The sequence below is a fragment of the Dendropsophus ebraccatus genome, chromosome 15, assembly GCF_027789765.1.
Source record: "Dendropsophus ebraccatus isolate aDenEbr1 chromosome 15, aDenEbr1.pat, whole genome shotgun sequence".
Taxonomy (NCBI): Eukaryota; Metazoa; Chordata; class Amphibia; order Anura; family Hylidae; genus Dendropsophus; species Dendropsophus ebraccatus.
Window position 1 is genome coordinate 71,976,982 of NC_091468.1, and position 16,056 is coordinate 71,993,037.

A 16,056-nucleotide genomic window follows, 5' to 3' on the forward strand; every position below is an offset into this window, starting at 1 on the left:
CAGTGAATATCATTCACTGATCAGTTGCTTTGGGTTAAAAATTATTATTATTTTTTTTTTGCGCCCTAACGCCGCTGAGTGCTGATCAGCATCGCACGTCAGTGCGCCGCTGATCAGCAACTCCTCCTTTTTGGCGTAGAGGCGTTTTTTCCCCCCTATGTCCTACCGCCACTGTCTGCTGATAAGTACCGCACATAAGTGCAGCATTTATCAGCACCTCCTTTCTTGGCGAAGGGATATTTTTTCTTACTGTCAAAAAAACACGTAAAAACCACTACACTACACCACACTACATGGAATAAAGTTTTACACTACACCACTACACATTTACATACCCCATATACCAATCCCCGTATAAAGATGGCCCACAGGGTGTTTTCGGCGTCGGACGCATACGCTATTATTGCCTCCGACACCGAAGCAGCCAGTGAGGATAAATGGGGGGGGGGGGGTTCCTTCTTTCCTCCATTCATCATCCTCATCATCCGGTGACGTGTCTGGGGATAGTGTAGCGTACGCTGCCCCGCAGACACGTCTTTTCCGCCAGTACCGTCCCAATAAGAGATGACGGTATGGCGTGAAATTCTCCAAACTCTGTGAGAGTACCTCAGGGTACACTTACAGATTTAGGGTACGTGCACACAGCGGAATGGCGAAGGATAACCCTTTGTGCATTCCGCAGCTGGCACCCGCCGGCGGACTTATGGAGGCGCGCGTCTCCACCCGTGTCATAGACTCCATTCTATGCACGGGCGGATTCCATCGTCCATCCAAAGAATGAACTCGTTCATTCTTTGGACAGAGGGCAGAATCCGCCCTTGACTCTCAAGTATGAGCCCACAGGGACTCAACGAGGGTTTTTCTTTTTTGGCTTTTTTGTAAACCAGTTGAATAGTGTTTATGGGCCCTTGAATTAATGCTCATAAAGTGTTAAACTATTTAATTATAGTCCATACCTTAATACTCATCAAGACCAGTTACGAATGCGTATATGGCCCTATATAATCATCATGGGTGAACCACTCACTATAGATATATCTATAAGATGCTCATTTATTTACTGTCACTATATATATCTCTTTCTATTGCGGTACATGGTCCTATACAATCATAAGGGTGAACTATTTACCATAGATATATCTATAAGATGCTTATTTATTTATTGTTTGTTACTATATATATCTTTTTCTATTGCGGTAACAATGTGAGAACCGGGCACTCAGTAGGAGGGCAATATGAGTAACGAGTGTTTATTGCAAAACTAAACCTAAAACTATCTAAAACATATATACAATAACCCTATACCACTGATGTACCTATTGTCCCGATTTGGACTGCTACCGCTCAGTCTGCTCCACTTTTTGGAGGAGATGAGGTGGTGACACCTACTAAACAGAACTAACAATAGTTAGGCTTAATGAGTAATCAATAAAAATCTCCAAGAAAGGTCTGTTTAGGTCCATTATCTTTATTGATTAAAATGGGATATATAATAAGAGTGGATACTGTACATTTTTGGGATGTTACTCGTACGCATGCGTAACCAGGTTGTGAAGAGAAGGATTCCGATCCGATCACATGACTAGGTCAGGTGACGAGAGAGTGACGTGAGATAATGTAGTAGTCAGCTGATGATCATGTGATCCCTGGTGATGCACGGAGGACGCATGCGGATGATGTAACAGGTGAGTGACAGATGATAGCCACACTGATGTAATGGAGGGCGGAACTAACAAGATGGTGACTGTGAGTATCACATCATGATTAGTTTGGCGTCTGACGTATACGTTGTTTATTGGCCGGATGCCAAGGTACGCCCATTATCTTGTATATACGGACGTGTGATAGGTCTTTGGACCCAATTAAGTCACATGGCTATGGGTGAAACGTATAAATATGAGCGAGTCGGGGCCGCGCATTGTCATAAGCCCACCTCCTGATGACGCCCGAGAGCGGGTGAAACTAGTTGAGGGGCTATGCGCTGTGTATTTTAAATAGCACCTCCTGTGTCCATTAGTTACAAAGACAAATACTATTTGATAGTTAGTGGTAGGTAGTCTGCAGCTACGCCACCATTGGGGTAGTATCCCCTGTTGTGATCATATATACTTGGGCATGAGGAGTGCGTATATTTTAAATCACACTAAGATTTATTTTTAATATGAGCCAATAAAGGTTACGTTTTATTAGTGGGAATTTGCTCTGATGAGTTTTGGGCTCATGGCCCTTTTGTATATAGTTGTCATATTTCCATCAGAGCACATTCCTTTAAGGCACATTTAGGGTTGTTTTTGGTTTTTATTCCTATTTCAGGGGTCACGTTGATCCAGGGATTATTCTGATCGCCATTATGGAGTCGGGAAGGAATTTTTCCCCTGTGATGAGGCTACTGTCGTCTGCCTCACGAGGGTTTTTTGCCTTCCTCTGGATCAACACAGGTTGAATTTGATGGACACCTGTCATTTTCAACCTTATAAACTAATAATTGGCCTAATACCTCCAAATAAATTAGAATTGTCCCTTTTCCCCAGCTAAGTAGGTATGGCCGCCATTCCCATTAGAGGATGCCATGATGCAATTACAAAGCCTCTGTGCGGCCAGGACAGTAGAAACCCCCCACAAGTGACCCCATTCTGGAAACTACACCCCATAAGGAATCTAACATGGGGGGCAGCGGGGATATGGCCCCCTGGTGTTGGCCACATTTGTGCCATGAAAGTGAAAAAATGAAATTTTTCCCTTTCACGTCACATTGTTCCACATTTGTGCCTGTCACCAGTGGGGTCCATATCCTCACTGCACCCCTTGTTAGATTCCTTGAGGGGTGTAGTTTCCAGAATGGAATCACTTGTGGGGGGTTTCCAGTGTCTTGGCAGCACGAGGGCTCTGTAAATGCGACGTGGCCCTTGAAATCCATTCCAGTAAAATCCAGCTTGCAAAGGCCAATTGGCGCTCCTTCCCTTTGGAGGCTCGTCCTGCGCCCGCTTGGCACTTTATGTCCACATGTGGGGTATTTCCGTACTCGGGAGAAACTGCGCTACACGTTTGGTGTTTTTTTTTCTTTTATCCCCTTGTAAAAATGAAAAATGAAGGCTAGAACAACATTTTAGTGTAAAAAATAGAATTTTTCCTTTTTTACACCACATTGTTCTGAAAATCTGCGAAGCACCTGTGGGGTCCAGATGCTCACCGCACCCCTTGTTACATTCCTTGAGGGGTGTAGTTTTCTAAATGGTGTCCCTTTAGGGGTGTTTTTTAGGTTTTGGCACCCCAGAGCCTCTGCCAACCTGAAGTGATACAGTCAAAAATGCCCAAATATAACGGAGGCGTTGAAATTCACTAGGCGCTCCCTTATATCTGAGGCTTGTGGTTGCGTCAAATAGCGCAATAGGGCCACATATGGGGTATTTCTATAAACTGCAGAAACGGGACAATAATTATTGGGGTGCATTTCTCTGGTAATAGGTTTATCATTATGAAAAATATTGGATTACAATAAAATCTCTGCACAGAAATTAAAAATTTTCTAATTTCTTACACACTTCGCTTTTATTTCTGTGACTCCCCTAAAGGGTTAAAAAACTTTCTGGATGTGCTTTTGCAGAGTTTGGGGGGTGTAGTTTTTGAAATGGGGTGCTTTGTGGGGCTTTCTAACATACAGGCCCCTCAAATACACTTTGAACCTGAACAGGTCCCTAAAAATATCTGATTTTGAAATTTTACAGAAAATTTGGAAAATTGCTGCTAATGTTTTAAGCTTTATATTGTCTAAAATAAATGAAATATAGTTTAATAAATGCCGCCAACATAAAGTAGACATGTTGCTAATGCTATTTAATATATAATTTATGTGGCATAACCATTTTCTGTATAAGCAGAAAGGTTTCAAAGTTTGAAAAATGCATTTTTTCACAATTTTTCACGTTATTTTGGTGTTTTTCATAAAGATTCGTTATGACTAACGACTCCATTTTACCAGAAATGTAAAGTACAATATGTCACGAGAAAACAGTCTCAGAATCGTCCGGATAGGTAAAAGCATCCCGAAGTTATTAATGAATAAAGTGACACTGGTCATATTCATAACATTTGTCTCTGTCCTTAAGGCCATTTCAGGCTCTGTCCTTAAGGGGTTAACCAGGGCGAGATAAGATATTGATGATATGATATATCATTGTCCATTATACAGCAGGAGTCAGTAAAAAAACAAAAAACCACATAGTAGCTGCTAATAATTCCTTTTGAAGTGGTACTCCGGTGGAAAAAAATGTTTCCAAATCAACTGGTGTCAGAAAGTTGTACAGATTTGTAATTTACTTCCATAAAAAAATCTCCAGTCTTGCAGTACTTATCAGCTGCTGTATGTCCTACAGGAAGTGGTGTATTCTCTCCAGTCTTCCAGTACTTATAAGCTGCTCTATGTCCCGCAGGAAGTGGTGTATTCTCTCCAGTCTGACACAGTGCTCTCTGCTGCCACCTCTGTTCATGTCAGGAACTGTCCAAAGCAGCAACAAATCCCCATAGAAACCTCTCCTGCTCTGGACAGTTCCTGACATGAACAGAGGTGGCAGCAGAGAGCACTGTGTCAGATTGGAGAGAATACACCACTTCCTGAAGGACATACAGCAGCTGATAAGTACTGGAAGTATGGAGATTTTTATTTTCTTTTTTAGGGTACAAACACACACAGCGTATACGCAGCAGATACGCAGCAGATTTGATGGTGCAGGTTTGATGCTGTGTTCAGTTATTTAGATCTAATCTGCTGCATATTTGCTCCGTATTTGCTGCGTATCGCAGCATCGTATACGCCGCGTGTGTTTGTACCCTTAAGAGAAGTAAATTACAAATCCGTATAACTTTTCCTCCTAATATAAAAATAAGAAATAAATAAAAGGTGGGTTAGTGTTTGTATTTTGTGGCCGTTCTCCGCAGATCAGTTATGTTTGCCTCTTCTCAGGTGATTCATCAGATGAACAGATTGTCCGAAAGTCAAGAGAAGGCCGTAAACTTGAAGAAGGACTTGGCGGAGATGCAGGAATGGATGACACAAGCTGAAGAGGAATACTTGGAAAGGGATTTCGAGTACAAATCTCCTGAAGAGCTGGAGAGTGCGGTGGAAGAAATGAAGGTTAGTGACTATTATAGAGATAGGGGGAGGGGAGCAGTCACATGACTGAGTGTAACCGGGGATCCTGAGGAGCTCGGTGACCACAAGATGCAGGAGCCTATTGTACAAAACACAAAATATCAGAATAATAAGATAAGTGAAAGTTCTGCTGCAGCTGCGGGAGGGTTACTCCAGGGGAAAAATCCTAATGAGCTAGTCAGACAGTTATATAGATTTATAAATTCTTCTGACGCTAAAGAGGGATATAAGAGGCTATAGTTTCGGCAAAAAAAAATAAAAATAGGCCGCTGGATTATAGTAATAGTACAACACAACACTTACACTGCTGCTCCTCATGTGCTTCTTTTTAAGGCCATGTTCACACACTGTGTCAGTACAGTAACGCAAAGGTTTAAAGTGTACCTGTCGTTTGTAAAAACTTTTGACACATCGTAGAGACATGCCGTAGAGACGTGCCAAAACTGTGGATCTGAGTGTTCACACCTTCACTGGTCGGAAGAATGAGCTGGGAGAAGACCACGCTGCAGCACATCCCATCCCCGCACCATAGAGTCAGACTCCTTTTTTTCGGAGAGTAAATGTGCTGCAGCGCGGTCTTCTCCTGCCTCGTTCTCCTGATTGGTACAGGTGTGAACTCCTGATTTTTCTCTGAAATATCACAAAACAACAATTGTCCAGCGCTCCAACCCCACTGCTCACACTATGCAGGTTGTGACTAATATACAGACAAATACAGAAAAAGGGCAACAGCAACCTGCAAGTGTGAGGAAGTACCGTATACACTCCCCCCCCGAACATGTGTAGTCCTTCCTGATTATTTGTTCCTATGGAGAGAACGATTACTAATAATTCCAGGGATTCATAATACAAATCTTGAACATTTTGTAATTTTTCTTACTGACCCACTTTGTGTTTTTACTTCTATTTAAAGAGAGCGAAAGAGGACGTGTTGCAGAAGGAGGTGCGTGTGAAGATCCTGAAGGATAACATTATGTCTATGGCCGCCAAGAGACCGGCCGGGGGCCAAGATCTAACGCTGGAGCTGAAAGAAGTCCTGGACAACTATCAGCTTCTGTGCAACAGAATCCGAGGGAAGTGCCACACGCTGGAGGTAGGTTCGCTTCCCCCGGGATTTTTATATTGTCCAATGATTCTCTGTTTAACAAGTAACAGGTAGCCAGGATTTATTCTTCTCTTAGGCCATATTAGTTTTATAAGTGGAACTTTTACATTTTCAATTTACATAAACACATCAGTCCAGTCCAATTTTTTCTGGTTGTCTTCTCTTTAGCTTGTATTTCTGGATTAGTACCTACTAATTTATCGCAGCATAATAAAAAAAAAATAGTAAATTTGCAGATTGTTTGCTTCTAGTAATTGTTTTTATACATGCTTTTAGTTATTTTGTGTAACTTCACAATTTATGAACTTTTTGTTGCCGTGGAAACAGACTACAGTTTGACTCCATTCTGCTGTCAGATATGATGTGACACACAACCTTGTCGCTGTTATTCAGTCTTATAGAATTTACCACTCTGTAGTATCAGAAAATGTTGAAAAAGTACAAAAAAGTCCAGTAATTCAACATGTTTTACAAATGTTAACTGTGAAATCGCTTTTAAAAGGAACAACCCAAGAAGAACGGATATACTATGTAAAACCTAGTAATAGAGATGAGCGAACCTGGAGCAGCTTGAGTCCATCCGAACCCGATCGTTCGGCATGTGATTAGCGGTGGCTGCTGAACTTGGATAAAGCTCTAAGGTTGTCTGGAGAACATGGATACAGCCAATGACTATATCCATGATTCCCACATAGCCTTAGGGCTTTATCCAACTTCAGCAGCCGCCGCTAATCACATGCCGAACGATCGGGTTCGGATGGACTCCAGCTGCTCCAGGTTCACTCATCTCTACCTAGTAACAGTTAGACCTCTGCACTAGGAATAACAGTGCATCTTTTTTTTCCACTGGTACTTTCTAAGTTTGAGGGTTGTTTTTTTTTCAAAAGAGTTTTTACTGTCCCCCTTTTTTTTTTTTTTTTTCCATAGACAAGAGGGAAAAAAGTCATACTCACCACACCCCTCACTCTCACTCCTGTGCTCCCGCTGCACCTGACTGTCCAGTGCAAGCGTACACTGACCACAGCAGTCACAGTGTACGGTGATGTCACTGCACCGTTCTGCACAGTAGTCTTGCTCAGAGGCAGCTGGAACCCCCTTTAAAGTGTACCTGTCATCATAGAAAACTTTTGATGACATAGAGACAGAGAGTGGATGTGCTGCAGCGCGGTCCTCTCCAAGCTCGTTTTCTCGATCACTACAGGTGTGAACACTCAGATCTGGACCAATCAGAACTTTTGACATCTCTCTATGACACCAAAAGTTTTCTATGAGAACAGTGATAATTTACGCTATTTTATAACCAAGTATTGGTGTCGACATCTTAACAACTTTGCATCTGACCTGTAGAAATGTGATGTTTCCTGGAATAACCTCGCTTACAGATCGGCGTCGTGCAGTGATTGAGGTTACGGGGAAAGCTTCCCCCAATGCCAACCGATCTAATAATAAGATTCACCACCATTCAAGTCCATGATAATTTCTTGTTTAGCAGCAGTGAGGACGCTCTTTGTATAGGGAGCTGTGAGAAAGCAATAACCAGGAGACCCCATGGGAGCAGGGTCGCAGTGAAGTCGAGAGAATTCTAAGTGTTTCGACCTTTCTTATCTGCCATCTTACAGGAAGTGTGGTCCTGCTGGATAGAACTTCTCCATTACCTCAATCTGGAGACAGCTTGGTTAAATACATTGGAAGAACGAGTCCAGAGCTCGGCCGTCCTGCCTGACAAAGCGGAGGCTGTTAGTGAAGCAATGGAGGTAGGAGGACTGCTGGCTCACACACGTCCGTACATTTTCTATATATTTGTGTTACTATCCGCTCCTGATTTGTGGTGGTTGTATATGGCAGGAGATGTGGATAGGTTTGTCATGTCTATGTGCAAGACACATGAACATGCAGAACATGCAGAACATGCAGAACATGCATGTACTAGCAGACGAGATGTAGATCTAAGTTCTTACCATGAAATGTGCTTTTTTTATTTTCTAGACTTTCTTTAACCAGTAACCATGTTTATGCTGTATATACACACATATACTGTATTTGTACTCACTTACATGGTCAGTGTCATTTCACACAGCGTCCTTCTGTTTGATAGCCCACTGTCCCTGGAAGGTAAATCAAGGCTTCTCTCTCATCTATTCCCATCCATAAAGCTCCAGCAGCAGTTCCTGGTGTGAATTGCAGTTTATATACTGTTTATGTCCATAGTGCTGAGTGTCATCTCCCCCCATAGCTTCTCAGAAGCAGCCACAATCGTAGCTCAGTGTAACCCTTTAATTGCTGCTGCTATTTCTTGAATTTATTCCCACAATGCACCTTAAAAACTAATCAGTGCATCAGTAACACCTTCTCCCCTCCACACTATCTGTAGTGATGTACTATGTCAGTCACCATCTGTAGTGATGTACTATGTCAGTCACCATCTGTAGTGATGTACTATGTCAACACCATCTATAGTAATGTACTATGTCACACACCATCTATAGTGATGTACTATGTCAGTCACCATCTGTAGTGATGTACTATGTCACACACCATCTGTAGTGATGTACTATGTCACACACCATCTATAGTGATGTACTATGTCAGTCACCATCTGTAGTGATGTACTATGTCAGTCACCATCTGTAGTGATGTACTATGTCAACACCATCTATAGTAATGTACTATGTCAGTCACCATCTATAGTGATGTACTATGTCAGTCACCATCTGTAGTGATGTACTATGTCAGTCACCATCTGTAGTGATGTACTATGTCAGTCACCATCTGTAGTGATGTACTATGTCAGTCACCATCTGTAGTGATGTACTATGTCAGTCACCCCCCAGCACAGTGAAGCCTTTTCAGTGCTCTTTTATTGGCAGTATGTCATGGCAGAGCAGTAAGGACTGAGTGTTATGCTGTGATTGGACGGGCACCTAAGGGAAGAGGAAGTCCTTGTGTGTGGGGACTCTCAGGGAGCAGTAAAATAACCTTGCCACCATTGTAAATTGTTAGGCTGGGTTCACACTATGTTTTTGCAGTCTGCTTCTTTTCATCCGTTTTTGCAAAAAAAACTATGAACAAAACGGATGCAATTGTGTTCTTTTGTTTTGATCCATTTTCCATTATTAAAAAAAGGATCAAAACGGATGCGTCAAAACTTCATCATTCATTTTTGTGTACGCTAAATAAAGCATCTATTTTTGCACACATTGGGATTAATTTTTCAATGTTTTTCGATCCGTTTTTGCAAAAAAGGGTGAAAAAAGAAACAGATGGCAATAACATAGCGTGGCCCTAATTCTGACAAATCCAGGCCGATCTTTACAAATCCTGTGACGTTCCAGGTATGGTGTAAGAACGTCCGACTTCAGCCTGTGTGCAGCGTCTATCACCAGCTCCTGTGTAATAACCTTCCGAGCGGCTTCATCCCATTCACACTCTGCGTTTCTGTCTTCAGACAATAGAGTCCATCCTGCGGCATCCGGCAGACAACAGGACTCAGATCCGGGAGCTGGGACAGACCTTAATCGATGGCGGAATCCTGGATGACATCATCAGCGAGAAGCTGGAGGTCTTCAACGGCCGCTACGAAGAGCTGAGTAACTTAGTAAGTCCTGAAGTTACATCACTGTGCCCCGGGGGCTGTTCTGATTCCGCTAACAGACTCTAAGGTTACTCGGTTTCAGATGACGATGCTGTTTGAAGAGGATGTGTTGGGAAATTAAGGAATAAAGATTGACAGGGGTTGTGATAATAAGCAGTTTTGCAATATACTTTTATCTGTATTTAAACCAACATTATACATATGGCCACTAGGTGTCTCCCTTCACTGCGCATGTATGCAGCTGCTGTGCGGCCACATTCAGTAGCAGAGAATCGTGGGGGTGCTCGCATTGTATGGTCAGCTCTCCTCTCGCATAGCACCAGACCTCTGTAACCACACAGTGACATGGACAGAGGTGGCAGCAGAGAGCACTGTGTCAGACAGGAAAGAATACACCACTTCCTGCAGGACATACAGCAGCTGATAAGCACTGGAAGACTGGAGATTTTTTTTATATAAAAGTAAATTATAAATCTGTATAACTTTCTGACCCCAGTTGATAAGATTTTTTTCCCTCTAGAGTACCCCTTTAAAGTGGGGCAGTAACCTGATTTCTTCTATTAGACTTATTACAGCTTTGGGGTTCAGGCCCTTCTCTGTATTTGACGTATATCACTTTCTATATTTATGGTCCTGGCTGTCAGTCTTCTCCCCCCCCCCTCTAGTGATCAGAGTGTTGCCCTCTAGATAGCTTTGAGCCTAGTTCTATAGTTAGATAAGGACTAGCCTCTCACGCTGGCACTATCCTCTGTACGGACACATCCCCCAGGAAGGCGGCCGCCAGGTCTCTGCTCCTTTGATCATGTGGAATGCAGCGCCTGCCGGCAGTACGGGGGAGTTCCGCTGTAGGGAAAGGTGACTTTGAACGTTGTGTTAGGATCATGAAGCGGAATCACAATTGTAAGGATATTGTGTCTTCTCAGGCTGTGAACCGTCAGATCTCTCTGGAGCAGCACCTGCAGACTCTGCGCGAGAGCGATCATGTGCTGCAAGTGCTGCAAGAGTCCCTGGAAGAGCTGGATAAGCAGCTGACCACTTACCTGACCGACAGAGTGGACGCCCTGCGATTACCCCAGGAGGCTCAGGTATCCCAGCAGTGTCCTTCCTGAGTGTGGGAGCCGCCTCACCTTCATGTGCAACTCAATCCTAGAGTTATGTTTCAGGATTGTTGTCACTGGATGAGGCCTCCAAGGACTTCTATAGAAGTTGTTGAAACTAGAGTAGAAAATAAAACTACTTCTGCCCGTGCTCTGCTGCCACCTGGTGGAGTATGTGGGAATTTATTTCTTTAGCTGCTGAGGAAGATTTCCTTTGGCCCCTTATTTATTTATTTTAACAGCTCAAAATTATATAAACTAATTAGAAGTGGTAGTGGTGGTGGTGGTAGTAGTAGAGATAGTGATAGTAGTAGAGATAGTGATAGTAGTAGAGATAGTGATAGTAGTAGAGATAGTGATAGTAGTAGAGATAGTGATAGTAGTGGTAGTGGTGGTAGTAGTAGTAGTAATAATAGTAGTGGTAGTGGTGGTAGTAGTAGTGATAATAGTAGTGGTAGTAGTGGTGGTAGTAATAGTAGTAGTAGTGATAATAGTAGTAGTAGTCGTAATAATAATAATAGTGATAATGATAATAGTAGTAATATTAGTGATAATAGTAATAATAGTAGTAGTAATAATGATGATAATAGTAATAATACCTATAATAATAATGATGATGATAATAGTAGTAGTAATAATGATGATAGTAATAGTAATAATACCTATAATGATGATGATGATGATAGCGAGGAAGTGTTATGGTGTGAATGTGACTTAATTTGTTATTTTACATTCTGAGCTTTTTTCCTTTAAATGGCGCAGGGCAATGTTGTTTGGCCACAGCTAAAATCCAATGTAATGTGGACTAGTTCTTAAAGTGAGTGAACCATCAGTACGTTCGCTTTAAGTATCGCCCGTGGATAGAACGGTGCTGGTGTGGGGAGGCTGGTGCTGCGGTCCTTTTTTTTTTTTTTAACCACGGCCCGGTTCCCACGTACAGCGCTGTTCTATTCCTGGGCACCGGCCGGTGGTGCAGCACTGCAGGGAGGCCTGCCCGCCCCCAGTGGGAGGAAAGCCCCGCCCCTCTACGACGCGGCTCCATTAGAATCAATGAACTTGGTGGGCGAAGTCCGTCTGTTAGGTGTGACACTATAATACCTGACAATGTAGATAAATAATAATAATAGGGGAATAAATGTCTGTAAATACTTTTTAGAAAATCCAAGCTGATATCAGTAGCCATGAAGCAGCACTGGAAGAACTGAAGAAAACGTCCCGTCCGTCTGTCCAGTCCACACCAGAGGGCAAAGCTGCAAGAGGAGGAACCCAGCTGGATGTGCTGCAGGTACCTGACATCTGATCTTACCAGTTATCTCAAATGGTGACCGGCTATCACTGAGGGTGACCGGTTATCACTGAGGGTGACCGGTTATCTCTGAGGGTGACCGGCTATCACTGAGGGTGACCGGTTATCTCTGAGGGTGACCGGTTATCTCTGAGGGTGACCGGTTATCACTGAGGGTGACCGGTTATCACTGAGGGTGACCGGTTATCTCTGAGGGTGACCGGTTATCTCTGAGGGTGACCGGTTATCTCTGAGGGTGACCGGTTATCTCTGAGGGTGACCGGTTATCTCTGAGGGTGACCGGTTATCTCTGAGGGTGACCGGTTATCTCTGAGGGTGACCGGTTATCTTTGATGGTGACCAGTTATCACTTAGGCATGAATGTTATTGGGCAGCCTCAGAAAACCGTTTATGTATGATGATGCAGGTAGATTTTTTTATTATAGTGTAATAGACTAACAATTCCTTCCATACTTGTTATTATCTATTCAGTCTCCTTCTCCCAGTTCTCATCTGCTGCTTTCTGCTAAAGACACACAAAACTGTGTGTGAGCCTTTCTCCCTGTCCCCCCTCCTCCACCCTCCCTTTTGAGATGGCTGATGTAAACAAGTCCCTGGCAGGCTGTATCTGCAACATTGTAGCTTCTCTGTAATGCTGTGAAGTTTAATTAGTGAGTTCATACAGCCTGCCAGGGACTTGTTTACATCAGCTGTCTCAAAAGGGAGGGGGAGGAGGGGGAACAGGGAGAAAGGCTCAGAAGGGAGGGGGAGGAAAGTTCACACACAGATTTTTGTGTCTTTAGCAGAAAGCAGCAGCTGAGAACTGGGGGAATGAGACTGAATAGATAATAACAAGTATGAAAGGAATTGTTAGTCTCACCATGTTTAAGTGAAAAACCCCTTTAAATGCTGTATCTGTTTATTTTTTATTTCTAAAACCTTGCCTGGGGGCGGCCATATTGGAGATGTACGCTTTTATTCCTCCTCTGTGTATATAGTGCAGCAGGGGGCGGCCATATTGGAGATATACGCTTCCTTCCTCTGTGTATATAGTGCAGCAGGGGGCGGCCATATTGGAGATATATGCTTCCTTCCTCTGTGTATATAGTGCAGCAGGGGGCGGCCATATTGGAGATATACGCTTCCTTTCTCTGTGTATATAGTGCAGCAGGGGGCGGCCATATTGGAGATATATGCTTCCTTTCTCTGTGTATATAGTGCAGCAGGGGGCGGCCATATTGGAGATATACGCTTCCTTCCTCTCCTCTGTGTATATAGTGCAGCAGGGGGCGGCCATATTGGAGATATACGATTCCTTCCTCTGTGTATATAGTGCAGCAGGGGGCGGCCATATTGGATATATACGCTTCCTTCCTCTCCTCTGTGTATATAGTGCAGCAGGGGGCGGCCATATTGGAGATATACGCTTCCTTTCTCTGTGTATATAGTGCAGCAGGGGGCGGCCATATTGGAGATATACGCTTCCTTCCTCTGTGTATATAGTGCAGCAGGGGGCTGCCATATTGGAGATATACGCTTCCTTCCTCTGTGTATATAGTGCAGCAGGGGGCGGCCATATTGGAGATATACGCTTCCTTCCTCTGTGTATATAGTGCAGCAGGGGGCGGCCATATTGGAGATATACGCTTCCTTTCTCTGTGTATATAGTGCAGCAGGGGGCGGCCATATTGGAGATATACGCTTCCTTTCTCTGTGTATATAGTGCAGCAGGGGTTCCCCTTTATAGCAGCTGAAGTGATTGGGAAATACACAGACCTCTCTAAATGACATTTCCCACAGAGGAAGCTGCGTGAGGTCTCCACCAAGTTCCAGCTGTTCCAGAAGCCGGCCAACTTTGAGCAGAGGATGCTGGACTGCAAACGTGTCCTCGATGGTGTGAAAGCGGAACTTGGTGTTCTCAGTGTGAAGGATACGGATCCCGATGTCATCCAGAAGCACATGGACGGCTGCATGGTGAGGCTTCTGTTGTTACCCATCAGCACTGGGGGCGGGGGACGTGTGTGCTCCAACTTACATAATGGACCTCATGCTGCTCATTACCCTCCCGTCCTGTGCAGCCCGGAGGGGGAGACAGACGACTAGGAAACATTCTGCAATTAGACCGAACTCTTTATATGACTCCTGATCGGCCCCCCTCCTGATCGGCCCCCTTTCCTGATCGGCCCCCCTTCCTGATCGGCCCCCTTTCCTGATCGGCCCCCCTCTTGATCGGCCCCAGCTGATCGCACACCTTTTTTTTCCAGAAATTGTACAAGACTCTGAGTGAAGTGAAGCTGGAAGTTGAGACTGTGATAAAGACAGGAAGACAAATTGTTCAGAAGCAGCAGACGGATAATCCAAAGTTGATGGACGAACAGCTAACAGCCTTAAAGCTTCTCTATAATGATCTGGGTGCCCAGGTAAGGCTTTCACCATCTATGTATGTATCATTAAAGGGGTACTCCGGCAAGGTATATAGATTTGTAATTTACTTCTGTTTAAAAATCTCCAGTCCTCCAGTACTTATCAGCTGCTGTTTGTCATGCAGGAAGTGGTGTATTCTCTCCAGTCTGACACTGTGCTCTCTGCTGCCACCTCTGTCCATGTCAGGAACTGTCCAGAGCAGCAGCAAATCCCCATAGAAAACCTCTCCTTTCCTGCGTGTGAGCTTTTCTCTCTGTCTCCCCCTCCTCCCCCCTCCCTTCTGAGACAGCTGATGAAAGTCCCTGGCAGGCTGTGTCTGCAACATTGTACCTTTGTAATGCCAGGGGGGGCGTTATTCTGAGGTCCATTTTCTAATGAACTGTGATTAATCCTCACTGCATTACCATCCTCATTGCAGATAAAGTCTGCCAGGGACTTGTTAACGTCAGCTATCTCAGAAGGGAGGAGGGGGAGAGAAAAGTTCACACATTTTTGTGTCTTCAGCAGAAAGCAGCAGCTGAGAACTGGGGAAGGAGACTGAATAGATAATAATAAGTATGGAAGGAAATGTTAGTCTCACCGTGAGCAGCAAAATGGCATATAAAGTTATGTTTGAGTGGAGTACCCCTTTAAAAAGATATCCTGACATTGTTATTTTATAGGGAATGGAAATGTTTACTTTTAAAAACTTTTCAGGATTGCTGAGCTGCCCACTGTAGAGGCTCCAAAAGTGATGGACGCCACATCTATAGTAGATTGGCGGGGTGTGAGTCTTGGAACCCTGACTGATCAAAGCTCACGTGTGATCCGCAGCTTCTTCATTGTTATCCTCATTCTTACAGTCAGCGACCTAATAGTGGTGGTGCCAGGTACTGCAGTCTGGTCTCATTTAAGTAAATGGGACATCATTGAAGAAGCTGTAATGGGCTGCAGTCCCTTCTTACAGCTGATTGGCCGGGTGCCTGGAGTCTGTCTAGTCTGGTCTATTCTAAACATACATTTTTTTACACCTGTAATATCCCTTTAAGCACCATCTTAGCTAGAAAGTACAACAGATAACTGTAATAGTTGTCCTTTCCCAAAGTGCATAATAATAATAATAATAATAATAATAAAAATAATAATATATTTATTTGTAACAAGGAACCTAATTTCTATTGACTGTAGGATTAGGATCCTAGAAGAAGCCAAAGTGCTGCCCCCGCTGACACAGTGCACCGAGATCATGTGGTCACCTGCCAGTCGCCTCTGTTTTCGGTCATTGTAACACGTTGTCTTTTAGTATCTAGGACAGGGATGGGGAACCTTCAGGTCTTCTGCTGTTGCATAACTACAACTCCCATCATGACTGGAGAACCATTGGCAACAGCTGGAGAGCTGAAGGTTCCCTATTAGAGATGAGCG

General features: G+C 43.8%; 1 protein-coding gene across 4 annotated transcripts in view; it reads left to right on the forward strand.

Annotated features, from left to right (window-relative positions):
- Nucleotides 1-16,056, forward strand: part of UTRN (utrophin) — a 410,412-nt gene that overhangs the window by 125,950 nt on the left and 268,406 nt on the right. For all 4 annotated transcript variants that reach the window (XM_069954241.1, XM_069954239.1, XM_069954240.1 and 1 more), the window contains 8 exons: nucleotides 4,961-5,131; nucleotides 6,063-6,242; nucleotides 7,874-8,008; nucleotides 9,700-9,849; nucleotides 10,770-10,931; nucleotides 12,100-12,228; nucleotides 14,029-14,202; nucleotides 14,493-14,648. In XM_069954241.1, the coding sequence (XP_069810342.1) occupies nucleotides 4,961-5,131; nucleotides 6,063-6,242; nucleotides 7,874-8,008; nucleotides 9,700-9,849; nucleotides 10,770-10,931; nucleotides 12,100-12,228; nucleotides 14,029-14,202; nucleotides 14,493-14,648 (1,257 nt within the window). The remainder of the gene's footprint in view (nucleotides 1-4,960; nucleotides 5,132-6,062; nucleotides 6,243-7,873; nucleotides 8,009-9,699; nucleotides 9,850-10,769; nucleotides 10,932-12,099; nucleotides 12,229-14,028; nucleotides 14,203-14,492; nucleotides 14,649-16,056) is intronic.